Here is a 14,169-nt window from a genome sequence, read left to right as displayed (position 1 = left end):
TTCAAGTTATTTTTATATTATATCGTATATATAAAATATAACTTGAAACAATAATCGTTTTCCATATTAAATTGTTAGATGTGGTGTCACCCCAGCCAGGTCGTTGATTTACTAATTAATTATTGGGAAATATTCAGATTAAATATTTTTTTTCCCCTGTAAATTTGGTCTGGTCCACAGCCCCCCCCCACCCCCCCCCCCCCCCCCCATTCCGTGAGATAGAATTTATATTGAGCACTGTTAATTATAGCGATGTTCATCTATAATCAGGTATTAATACACCTGGTGGTAGTATTGTTTTGTCTATAGTTAGCAAGATTACGTCATGATGTCACCCCCTCCTCATTGTTAAAAGACTTTTAAATCTAATTTATCATAAATTCAACTGGAAAAAAAATCATTTTCTTGTATTTTTTTTGAAAATTTGTTTGTCTTGGTATCACCGCCCCCACCCCCTAAATGGTAACACCCGGTGCGATCGACATCTCTGCAAAGTTTATTTTACCAATTACTGTATCACAATACCTCAGCCATTTTATCTTTAAAAATATAACTGACGTATATTCGTTTTAGTTATTTTGATGATTTTATAAAACTATTAATTTTAGGTAGATTTTTTTTTTTCTAATTTTATGATAACGTCGATATTAGTTTATGTTAAACATCTCTTGCTCTTGTGTTTAAATATGCTGATCAGTTTTGAAAAAGTAAACATTGAGAACTAGATCTACTATTTTAACATAAATTACATTGATTTTAATATTTCTTGACGCTATAAAACAAATAGAAAGGATTGTGAAAATTCTTAAAAACTGATCAGTCCATTTTGAATAAATTTGAATAAATATATTGTGTAGTGGTTTGTCATGTATAATTCGTACGTAAGGCACCAAAGCTAGGTTAACTATGTTGTTTGTTAGTTATCTTATAAAATATATTTTTATCAACAATTTTTATTATCGAATTGAATTACAAAGGGAAAAAAAAATTATATTCCCTGATAAAATGTTACATGTAAAACAAAATCATTTATAAATTGTATTCAACTCTTGTTAATATGTGAACTGAATGCCTTAAGGTAACACCAGATGGTGTCGTCCCCCCCCCCCCCCCCCCCCCCCCCCCCCCCCCCCGACCCCCACCCTTTCTAAAAACATACGATTATTTTATAAGCATACAGATGTGAATTTTCAGTTATGAATTCGAACGAAGACATTGCGTGGTTAAAAAACGAATATCTTTTTTATATAATTTTAGCGAAAAGCACTTACATTCAAAATATAGAAGCCTCATTATCTTATGTTAAAAAAATCATTAAATCGTACTGATACTAAAACAGATGCATGCAATGAACTGGCTGTGTTGCTTGTGATTATTTCTGGGCGAAACACATCTTTGTTATATGGGGTAATAATATGTCATCGTAACTTTCTGTCTTCCTATTTACCGTTTATTTTAAGAAAAAAAAATCTAATTTACCGACACACGTTCTTTCTTTCTTTCTTTCTTTCTTTCTTTCTTTCTTTCTTTCTTTCTTTCTTTCTTTCTTTCTTTCTTTCTTTCTTTCTTTCTCTCTCTCTCTCTCTCTCTCTCTCTCTCTCTCTCCTCTCTCTCTCACACACACACACACACACACAAACACACACACTAACACACACACAAACACATTCACACATACGTTTTGCATTTTGAATTGGTAAGTTGTGTATATGATTGCAAACAGTGGCGTAGCCAGGAGTTGGTCATGGGAGGGGGTCAAAAATGTTTTCCATACGTATTTAACCATATATATATATATATATATATATATATATATATATATATATATATATATATATATATATATATATATATATATATATATATATATATATATAATATATATATATATATATATATATATTATATATATATATATATATATATATATAATATATATATATATATATATATATATATATATATATATATATATATATATATATATATATATATATATATAGGGGTCGGCGTGGTCGAATCGGTAAAGCTCATGGTTGCTAAACCGAAAAGTCTCGAGTTCGAACCTCGGGCAGATGTGGCTCGTTAGCTGGGGACAGCCACTCTTCTAGGAGAGACAACTCCAAAATTAAACAAATGCTGCCTTGTAGTTTGTTCTTGGTTGGACAAAGGCTATGGAAGCAAATCCAAACAGAAAAGCAGGCTGAAATCGGAGTCAATGGCCTCAATGGCGCATAACAAGTTGACACGTAACGCTTAATTGTGTTGGAGGCGTGTTCGAGTCGGCAAAAAAGCTCATGGTTGATAAATTCGAAAAAAGTCTCGAGTTAAAACCCACTGGCAGATAAATCTCGATCCGCCTCAACACTAATAATTAAGAACGAAGAAGAAAGAAGAAGATATATATATATATATATATATATACATATATATATATATATATATATATATATATATATATATATATATATATATATATTTATATATATATATATATATATGTATATATATATATATATATGACTACCGGTATATATATATGTATATAAATGACTATATATATATATAACTACATATATATCTATATATATAATTCTCTTCTGGGAGACGTTAGAAAACAAGCTGCAAAGCGCGCCTTGCAGTCCCTTCTCTTCCTCTCTATCGCTACCACCCCCACCTCCCACCCCCCACTCACCCCCTCCCCCTCACATGGTCAGGTGAGCTGTGGTTCACGCTAAAAATGTTTACAAATCGTAGAGTCGGGTTTGGTGACGGCTATTAGGGGCAGATAATTTAGTTTGAAACTATTTTAATCTTAGAGGAGGTAACTAACTGCTTTCACGGGGGGGGGGGGGGGGGGGGGGGGGGTTAGTGTTTTCAAGCAAATATTTTCAGTGGCAGCATTGGTACTATCGAATTCACAAATTATGAATTACTGAAAAGTAGAAAAAACAACTAAATAGCGGCGTATGATATGCCGCGGGTCGGCTAGTATATATATATATATATATATATATATATATATATATATATGACTATATATAATATATATGGACTATATATATATATGGGGTCGGGGTCAATGGGAGAGGTTATAACCCCCCCCCCCCCCCCACACCCTAAACACACCCCCCCTCCTGCCTACGCCACTGATTGCAAATAAAGTGGCATTACAATATTTACTTGACAAAGAGAAAACTAATCTTCCGCTCTTATCTGAGTTAATGGTAGTCAGGGGAAACGGTTTGTTGATTCTTGTTGTGCTTAGATACATGTCTTTTCATGCCAGGAAGGGGTCAGTGTTGGCCTATAAAAAGCCGGGCTGCAGACAGTTAAAGGTTGTGGTTTAATAGGAGCATTCGTGTGCACTATAAAGAGTACATATTTACGGAATTTACTTATATTTTATATATTCGTTCAAACTAATATAAAATGTTTAACGTTGTATAAGTTTACATATTTTGTATATATATATATATATATATATATATATATATATATATATATATATATATTATATATATATATATATATATATATATATATATAACGTATTTTAACTTATACTCAACAATGTTAATTTAAAGATATTTAAAAATAAATATTTACATTCAATTTACATAATTTAAAAAAAAATTAAAATGGAAGTGTACATTTGATTACTTTCAGAAAACATCAAGTAGCTTGATAAAAAAATGAATACATTAGCATTTGGTAAGAAAATAAATAATGTAATTGTATTTGTCACATATATTTCTATATGCGTTATATATATATATATATATATATATATATATATATATATATATATATATATATATATATATATATATATATATATATCTTTGTGGGTGTACAATGATAAATAAGTTTACCATTTTCCTTTTTCCCAGCTATTCTTGTTTTAGTGACAGGTATGTAAACTGTTTTATTTGATATTAAAATATTCCTTTCAATAATTTTTTTGTAATCTAGTACTATCAACTGTTTTCTTTTCTCTACCAAAAAAAAAAACAACTGGTGTAATAAGATAATAATGTGCGATTTAAGTTTATTGGTCCTTGATGATGTGGTTTCTGACGATGTAAACTTAGGATGTTGGCCTACAAAGTCATCAATTCTTAGATAATGATATTATATCATTTTATTGTATTTACGATAATACATGAGTTATAATAATCGTATTGGTCTTACGTTCTCGGAGTTTCTGCTTTACAAAAAGCGATTATAGATATTTTTTTTTTACAAAAAAGCATCACAGGATGACAAATCAGTGTATTATATTATCATACAATATTCCCATGGTGCGCATTGTAATCGCGTTGTGAAGGCTACCGGTTAATAGATTATATAAGAAATTATTTTTTTTTATTTCTTTCCACCAGTATCTGCAACGAATGCCCAAGACTCAACTGTCACAACAGTAGCACCAACAAAAACCACGACCCCAGGTATTTGGAACCGTTGATTGAGATCAATCTAAATATAATTCGGATTTCTTGATCAATTACTTTTTTTATCAAATACATGTATATATGTATAATTGTATATATGTATGTATCTATCGCTGTTTATTTCTACCAGTTTTATATTTAGGATCATACATATTTTAAAATAATGAGACACTTATAATTTTTTCGTAAAATCGCAATACCTATCTAGGCAAACTAGATACATTTTTATACTCATAATATTGTTTTTAATTTAAAACTACAATAAAATATTAACACTAAGGGTGATTTTGAAATAAAGTAATTTTTTTTTCAGAAATGTTTGTATTTTGATATATTTAACAGATCCAGTAATTACTATTCAAACTGTCGTGACTGAACTAGACAAAGCGTGTACTTTGAAAGATGCAACGAAGGGTTGCACAACTGAGAAAACTGCTTTAACTGCAACTTACGATTCAAAAAATATTACTGAAATATGCTTGTAAGAAATTATAAATTATATATATATATATATATATATATATATATATATATATATATATATATATATATACATTTATGTCTGTTTTATTGTTGGTCTGTTATGCATTACTAAAACATTAATCATATCGTTCTGAAATTTGGCGAGGTTATTTTTATCATAAAAAATTAATCTAGAATTTACGGTTTATTCGGGGTTGGTATCCCGAGTTTCCCAGCGACTATCGTAGTATATGATTATGGTCTTTATGCACTGGGGTTCTGGGTCCTATACAAATAAACATGCAAAGTGTACTATGGAGCAATGTCGGTCCTGTGAATCAGAACGCTCTTGGGTCACCTACAACAGTAACGTATATTTGGAATATAATAGGCTGCTACAATCAATAACTAACTTGAACCAGGGGTGGCACTGATTGATTTATTCTTCTGAGGGTGTCTTTTAAAACATTAGCTAAATCTCTTATTAATTTGTATTTGCTTGTTGTTATTTTTAACACATTTTTAAAGGTTTTTTTAATGTAATTATCAATTTTTGAGAAGATGCATTAGGAAAGGAGGGATGTATACGAAGTTTAATCGGCGTCAAAACAGTGATTGAACAAAAAGGCCCCGTCCAATCAACCGCATTTAACCAACCTTACATAAGGGCCTATTTAAGAGGATCAACCATGTTATAACCTTTCTATTGTATTATTTTCATTATAAATATACTGCCAGCGAAACGTGCTGTAGTATAAGAGTTAAGTAGACTTAAATGTCCATCAGTGTTGGTTAGACAAGCTGGCCCAACCTGGGACCTGAAGAATTATCAATGATATGGGGTGGACACAGTAGTTCTAAAACTCCATCCTAACCAACCACTAGGATCTCGAGTCCGAGAACAATAAATACATTATTTAAAAAAAAATGTTTCTAATGTATGTCTGTAGTTCTGCTTATTTAAAGCACTATCAGTCAATTGAACATGAACATTTATTTTGATATACCTTTCAAGCGGCTTTACCCTAGAGCAGGGGTCTCTAAACTACGGCCCGCGGAGAACTTTGCGCAGAAAAAACAAAGACATGCCTGGAAGAAACTGGCCCCCCGAACTGAAATTTGATAGTTAATGCGGCCCTCGGACTCAAAAGTTTGGAGACCCCTGCCCTAGAGGATAGGAGCCTTAATATTTTTCACAAAATCAACTAACAAAAGGCAAAAATACATGATATTGGATTTTAAAATTATGATTTTCTTAATGCTCAGTTTTTGAGCCCGATAAACCGCCAACCCCAATATTCGCAATTTTGTGTTTGGTGGCAAAGCAATAATGCCACTGACAATAACTATATATTTCAATACATTTTAGTCGGTTTAAAATCTTTTTGTGTTTGATAACGATGCTAGATTTTACAACAAGTTTTCAAACAATATTTGCTGTTAATAAGTTGAAATAAATACGTAATCAGTGTAATATAATAACATTACAGAGCTTTCAAGCCCTACGACTCGTGTTTAAAAGACAACTGTAAAATTACCGTCGACCTCACAACACAACGGCTAGCCGCTATTGTAGTCTGCAGTAAGTATTTTAAAAATATTTTTATTATTGTCAACAGAAATGTGATATATATATATATATATATATATATATATATATATATATATATATATATATATATATATATATATATATATATATATATATATATATATATATCAAGCCGAGTATTGTTTTTCTGCATGTAAAGTTGATTAGTTTGTCAACATAAAGAATAGACGCGTGTAATTAAACCGACTCAAGTTATTGATTTAGCAGGGGGACCAAACTCGAGTCTTTCATATTAATAATCATAAACTCTTCAGTGTGACCTAACCCAGAGGCGTAGCGACCCTTCGATTTGCACCCCCCGCCCTCAAACTTTCGATTTGCACCCCCTCAACCTTTCAATTTAATTTTCCAACCCATTTTGGCACCCCCCCCTCACCCCCCCTCGCTACGCTACTGACCTAACCCTACTTATCACAGGAGAATTGGTGTTCCAAACACACTTTCTCTATTTTTGGTTGATAGCGTATGACTAATAAAATCACAAAATGTAGATTTTGTCAATTACTTATTAAAAAATAAACGTACGTAGCCTACAGATTTTATAGCCCATCCGTTTAATCTACTCTGTAGTTAGAATCTGTGTGATTATGACGAATACTGAATATCTTAGTATAACATCTAAATATCGTCTTAATCCTATTAACATCCTATTTTCAGACGGATCTGGTTTCCTCGGCTTTTCAACCATGTTGATCGTTATAGCTGCTTTGATAACTCGCTTTCAATAGAAAATCAAGTATTAACTGGATGGCCTATTAGAACTATCGCAACCATAATCCGTGTATTTTGAACCAGTTTGACTTAGCTGATTGCTTTCCTGTATTTTGAAATATTTACATGATCAATACTTGATTGTACTCTAAAACGCTTAAGAATGTAATTAAAGTTTAGAATATTGTAAATGATTCAGCATGTTGATAGTCTGAAAATGCGATCAAATTTGCAGATGAAAAATGAATGAATACATTCGAGCATTTTTGTTGATATGTTAGACTAAAGATAATGCTGATGCGATGAATACAAATGTACATTCAATTAACTGTGATACATTTTGATAATTTACAGATTTATTTTTCTAATTTTTCAAATGTATTTTAACAAGTGATAATGCTAATTAATGAATTTTATCAACAATGATTATAATTAATTTTATATACAAATAAACAAAACAAAACACATTTTTCACCTAATTTGACTTCTTCTTTGTTCTTAATTGTATTATTTAATGTATTTTCCACGAACATATGTGAGTAGTCTATTAAATTACAACCTGTTATAGGCCATTTGTCCCGTTCATACCAATTCTTTCAATGATTTGCGTAACTAACATTTTCATTAATACGCTGAAGTTATGCCAAATAAAAATACAATGCAGGATGGAAGAGGTGGGAGTTGTCCTCAACACTAATAATACATTTCAGCATTCATCACGATCTACAATTATTCAAAGTAGAATTTCTATAAACTGTAAAACTAAACGTTTACAATTGTTATTCTTTTTAGTACGATGATGGTTATTTTTACTGAAAATCTCTCACCGTAGTCATTAGTGTTTCTGCCAATGTAACAAACCAACAAAATCAGGTTTATTTAGGTATTAAATCTCACTAAATCTTAAGCAGTGGACAGTTTATATATTGTTATATATATATATATATATATATATATATATATATATATATATATATATATATATATATATATATATATATATATATATATTATATATATATATATATATATATATATATATATATATATATATATATATATATATATATATATATATATAATTACTACAAGTAGCTGAAAGCCTTACCTTATGTATGATATAAGGACAATATACACCAATGAATGATGCAAACATAAGGAAAAAACAAAATTAATGATAAAAAATTCATACATAAGAACAATAGATTTAGCTATGTGTAGTTCTGACATAAGAATGAATTTAGCTTTTAGAGGTTTTCACATAAAAACAAGACGCTTAGCTAAAAAGCAGTTTTGACACTATAGAAAGCAATTTAGCTATGGTATAGCTCGTAATAAAAGGACTGTAAATTTAACGTCACTGTTCCATGTTGTAAGTTTACATCACTGCTAGAAAATAACCCACGTATTTGAACTTAAAATCAAACTTCCGCAATTGAATACTTTCTCAACAATAGCCTCTAGAACATGCGGGTATTTAAGTGGCCTCTGTGTACTGTCGTGAGGACCAATTGAACCCCGGTCATACAGCAAAGTGTATTGGTGTGCTTGTACTTCCGTGAACTCTAATATGTCATTTTCGCTGACTCTGATAAATCTGTTTGATATCGTTTTACAACTTGTGTACACTGTTTAATTCAGCGTTGTTTTAATGGTAATTTAATACAGCTGAATAAATAAACTAAATTTTAAAATACATTGCTGCTTTGAATGAGTGTAGATAGGGCAATATATGCTATTGCGTGGACAGAATCCGTTATAGACCTGAAAGCAGTAGCGTAGCGAGGGGGGCGGGGGGTACATATATCCCCGGGCGCCGATCTTAGGGGGCGCCACAAAATGGGTTGGAAAAATAAATTGAAAGGTTTTGGGGGGTGGAAATTGAAAGTTTGAGGGAGGGGGGGGTGCAAATCGAAATCTTGAGGGGGGGGGGGGTGGTGCAAATCGAAAGTTTGAGGGGGGTGCAAATCGAAATCTTGAGGGGGGTGTAAATCGAAAAGTTTGTCCCCGGGCGCCGTGAAGGGTCGCTACGCCTCTGCCCGAGAGCATAACTTTATAAAACTTGAAAGGATTATATTTAACATATATTAAAACATACTGGTTAAAAAAACAACAAATGAATATTCAAAAGTAAAATCATTTAATTAAAACAGTGTTTATTAATCTTAAAAATGGATACAATGTGTTATTCTTCCTTTATTGCGCGTTGGAAAAATTATTTACAAAAAAATTAAAATCAAATACAAGCTGTATTTACCAAATAAACATGTTTATTTATTGATTTGTTTAATGAAAACAATGATGTTCCTTTATATATACCAATATTGCTTGAACAAAATAAATAACGGTACAGATAAACATAACGTTGAAGAAAAATGTAATTATTAATTTATTTTTAACAGTGTGGACAGTGTGGCCTAGCAGTAGAGAATTAGAGTGCTAACTCGAGTGTCACGAGTTCGAATCCGGGTGGAACGTCTCTGAGTCGACCCAGCTAATTCACGTTAGGGAAACAAAGACGGCTGGGCAAAGTGCTATCCACGCTATCCCTTCATCTGAAGCAGATGCACTCTACTTCAGCTGCCCCATGTGTCTCAGGCACGAACGGGAAATGATGTTGTGATAACAAATAGTTTTATTTTAAGGCGTTGCAGCATTTATTTATTTTTGCTCGAAAATTACGTTTTACTCTTTGTTAAAAATTATCATCCAAAATTTTCAGACATCCCTCTCTTTATAATAAAATTTAATCTCTCTCTCGCATTTCCGCATTGCAGTTTTCGTTGCCGTAACCAGAATCTTAATTAATTGGACTAATTAATTGTCTTTACCTATGTTAAATAACAGCTAAAATGTAATTTAAAATAAATAACATTTCAAAATTCAAAAGTGTGAGGACTCTATAACACTAACCCCTACCCCTCGCCGAAAATCTTCACTTAAGCCCGAATCTCCTTTCAACTCGTGTGAAGTCATTTATTTCTGCTACACCTTACATAAATCGGACATCAACTCAAAAGATTAACGCCACACCCCACAAACCAAACAGGTGCAATACATTCCAAAGTCACGCTGACTAGGAGTGTAAAAGGTTCACCAGCCGCTAACCTACCCCCCCCCCCTTTCCCCTCCTTACAAAACTTAAGCATACAACTTCAAAGCTCCGTGAATAAATTGTATTTCACAACATCCAGTGCGTGGGTTAAAACAATACATTTTCGTGTTATCAGGGGTAACCTCTTAGGCGCCCGCGTAATTTTTCGTATACACAACTTCCCCAAGTGCAAACAAACTTAAGTCTATAAGGGTGCAATGTTTATGTTAATTACGGCGTTATCGAAGCTATAATATAAACAGATCAATCAATTAATTATTCTACAAGTCTCTATCAACTTAGAGGAAAGCCATTCAAAAGTTAAGCCTTGGATTGACTGTATGTTACTAACTGAAACCGGTTTTTTTCGATGTGCGAATAATTTCATGTTAACTTAAATATGGTTTACTTTTTACATTTTAAGCTTAAATAGTGTAATTTACGGTTGTGATCTTAAAATGTAAATTTTTTTTTTCTTATTTTAAGTTGTCAGCAATCTAACAAGTAGAATTCGCTGTTATGTGCCTTAAAAAGCAAAAAAAAACAAAAAAAAACCGAGTATTGTAATGTGCTTAAGTTAAAGGTTGACTTTGAAAATGAGTAGAAGATTAGTCGTTATTACGACCAGCCGCAATAATTGAATATTTATCCTTTAAACTCAAGTAGAAAATATCTACCCTTAAACCCCTGTACATAATTTTTACCATTTTACTCCAGTAGGCCTACAGAAATTCTTCCATTTAAAATATATTTCTTAAAATCTACAATTTGAAATATAGTTAAGAATATAACTACAAACCATCGCATCTTCACATTCACTGACCGGCGGCCAAGACTACATTTACTGCTATTGCACAACTTAATGCATAGCAAATCGCTGCAAGCGTAAAAATAACAATGTAATTCTAAATAATAATCAACTAAGACTTAATTTTTATGATCCTTACGGTATGAAAAAAAATTTGCTCATGATCTTCTAATTCGGACTTTGACCGGTCGTCCAAAGCCAGATGATCTTCTAATTAAGACTTTGGCCGGTCCACCATGGCCAAGCCAAGGATTGGCTGGCCAAAGGCCGAAATGAAGTAAACTTTCGGACTTAGGCCGATCAATGAGAGGCTATTTTGGCCTATGCGCGCTTTGGCCGACTTCGGGCTTTGACCGTAACACACACACACACACACATATATATATATATGTATATATATATATATATATATATATATATATATATATATATATATATATATAGGGCCTATATATATATATATATATATATATTTAAAGCTGTCAGTGTATTATGTATTTATGTCTCAACAGCACTACTGACCAAGCTGCGCGCAGTTTTTTAATTCCACCAGAGCCTACAAATCAACTTCGAAAAGGGAAGTAATACTTTACAATTAGTTCTTGAAAAGAAATACGTAAGTGTGTTTTCCCTTAGATCACCAAATAAGTTAATATTTTGAAAACGTTTTAACATCGGCAGTTATGGTTTTTATTATTCTTATTTTAAAAGGCTATTCCATGTATATGCGTATTTTAGACTCAAAACGGAAGCAGTTCCATGTATCCCCCCCACCCCCCGCAGATATTAAGTTTAGCAGCGGCTTATAAATTATGTACCTTTTACAAAATAGTTGTAAATTCGTTAAAGTGGGAAAAATAATAATATTATTTTAGAAATTCGGAGTATTTGCTCAACTCAGAACCAACAGGATCTACCCCCCCCCCCCTCCCACCAGCAATGGAAAAATAAAGATTTTCAAAAGATTGATAATATTGTGTAAAAAGAAATGTATTTAATAATATATATATATATATATATATATATATATATATATATATATATATATATATATATATATATATATATATATATATATAAGAAATAAGAATCGGTTGATAATCTAGATACCAGATGAATAAAGAGCAAAGATAACTTTTAAATAAAATTAACCGACATTTAACAATTTATCTTTAATATTTAAAATGTCGGTTAGGCTAAAATTTGTATGCGGAAACCATAATTATAAAATAGAAGCTAGGTTGATGCTGACGGGAGTAATCAATAAAAGAGACATTTACAAGACACAATGTAATGTCGTGTTGCCTCCGTGTAAATTGGTAGTTGCGATTAATGTCGAGGTATCAGATTACTGGGTAGAGTTATCTTGTTGGATAATTTTTGAAATTAAGTATACAATCTTTGACTAATTACTGACTTGTTTTTAAGTTTACGGTTTTATAATTCTATAATTTGAATCCAACAAACAATAGCGGTAGTAGAACACAATTAATTACACTCAAGAAAATATACTAAAAATGTATAATTTCCGTTTCAAAATTTTCTGGAAATATATTTTTATTTTAATTATTTTAAAACTTACGTTGTGGTTTGCGATCCTGAAAATTTAAGGAAATAAATAGAATGGGTTTTTACGAATCTACAGCAAGATTTTGTAGAGCTGTTGATCTAGAAAACTTGGTTAGTAGGCTACTTGTGGTAACTTTGAAGTATACAAATCTTAGATTTGTATTACTCCAACTAGAATATTTTGCTGTCTTTTATTTGCATTTTGTTTGTTTGTTATGACCTTTTATTTAATTTACATTAATTATCTGTTGGATATCGTAAATCTTGTGACTTATTGTTTACCAAATTTTTATGCAACAATTTCATTCAAACCTTCCAATCGACTCCGGTTGTATTGCAAGAAAATCTATTTAAAAAAAGATTAATTAACATTACGTTGATTTTAAATATTAGTTAAAAATCACTATATTTAATAATAAAAGGGGAATAACAAGAATAAATACTAGTGTTTACTCGATCAGGTACCTAAAGAGAGTGAACTGTTTTTACCATGACGAAAAAGGGAAAAACAATTGCAAACTACTGATCGAAATTTAAAATAAATATTTTCAATTGCATCTTCTGTAGTTTCAGTTTCATTTAGGGGGAATTAATAACAATTAAAAATAATACAAATGAAGAAAACTTTTATAATAATATTTTTTAAATGCATTAAAAAAGAACTACACTGACGTTTATTATGAAGTAAACAGAATCGAAAAAAAAACTTAAAACAATTTATTTAATCACTAAGTTTTCATTTTTACTCTCTCGTATATACGAAGTATATAGAGTCTTGTAATCGTGCAAAAAAAATTAAACGAGATTTTTACAAATCTCGACGTTTTACACCTCACTGATACGGAAAAACATAATTTTGCAATCTTGTCCGTATGTCTGTGTGTCTGTCTGTGTGTCTGTCTGTCTGTGTGTAAACACGACAACTTGAGTACCGTTACAGCTAGGTTGATGCAATTTCATATATAAGTATTTTATCAAAATCGTATCAACTTTTGAGAGATTTCCGATAACCGGAAGTGGTACTTTTCCTACTTTGAATTTTTCAAAAGCCTATAACTTGAGTACTATTTCAGATAGATAAATGGAATTTCACATGTAAGTAAAAGATCTAATTCTCTACCTTATCTCAAATTTCGAGTAATTTCCGTTGACCGGAAGTACTAATTTACGCTATTTCCGATTTCTCAAAAAACTCATGTAAATTTATAAAGTACTAATAATATTGCGCACTATTATGCACATTTTATTTGGCGTTCACCTGGTGTGCAATTCTTTTTTCTACGAGATTTTATTCTATTTTAAAAAATAATTTAAGTATTTAAAATGGAGTTCCCATCCCCTGTTGTTTTATATAAGAGTATCCGAGAAAGTTTAGGGGAGATCACTCCCGGTTTATTTATTTTTGTAATAATTGATTTCGACATTTGTTTATATGAGTAAAATTAGTTTAAAATTTCAG

General features: G+C 31.2%; 1 protein-coding gene across 1 annotated transcript; it reads left to right on the top strand.

Annotated features, from left to right (window-relative positions):
• Positions 1-3,344: 3,344 nt before the first annotated feature.
• LOC131932363 (uncharacterized) lies at positions 3,345-7,687 on the top strand. The gene is made up of 7 exons (XM_059289279.1): positions 3,345-3,377; positions 3,670-3,714; positions 3,894-3,914; positions 4,386-4,451; positions 4,797-4,935; positions 6,407-6,498; positions 7,186-7,687. Exons 2-7 carry the CDS (start codon positions 3,696-3,698, stop codon positions 7,254-7,256), a joined length of 408 nt encoding a protein of 135 aa, XP_059145262.1. The 5' UTR covers positions 3,345-3,377; positions 3,670-3,695; the 3' UTR covers positions 7,257-7,687.
• The last annotated feature ends 6,482 nt before the right edge of the window (positions 7,688-14,169 follow it).

Source organism: Physella acuta, unplaced genomic scaffold (assembly GCF_028476545.2).
Source record: "Physella acuta isolate Inbredline_101_S28 unplaced genomic scaffold, ASM2847654v3 ptg002148l, whole genome shotgun sequence".
NCBI lineage: Eukaryota > Metazoa > Mollusca > Gastropoda > Physidae > Physella > Physella acuta.
The sequence above is the reverse complement of the archived record's forward strand: the minus strand, read 5'-3'. Positions and strand labels throughout refer to the sequence as shown.

What these genes read in the sequence shown, in the direction of transcription:
- LOC131932363 (XM_059289279.1), top strand. An exon ending in AATATTACTGAAATATGCTT is followed by an intron (nt 4,936 to 6,406) that starts GTAAGAAATTAT and finishes ATAACATTACAG; the next exon opens with AGCTTTCAAGCCCTACGACT. An exon ending in AGCCGCTATTGTAGTCTGCA is followed by an intron (nt 6,499 to 7,185) that starts GTAAGTATTTTA and finishes TCCTATTTTCAG; the next exon opens with ACGGATCTGGTTTCCTCGGC.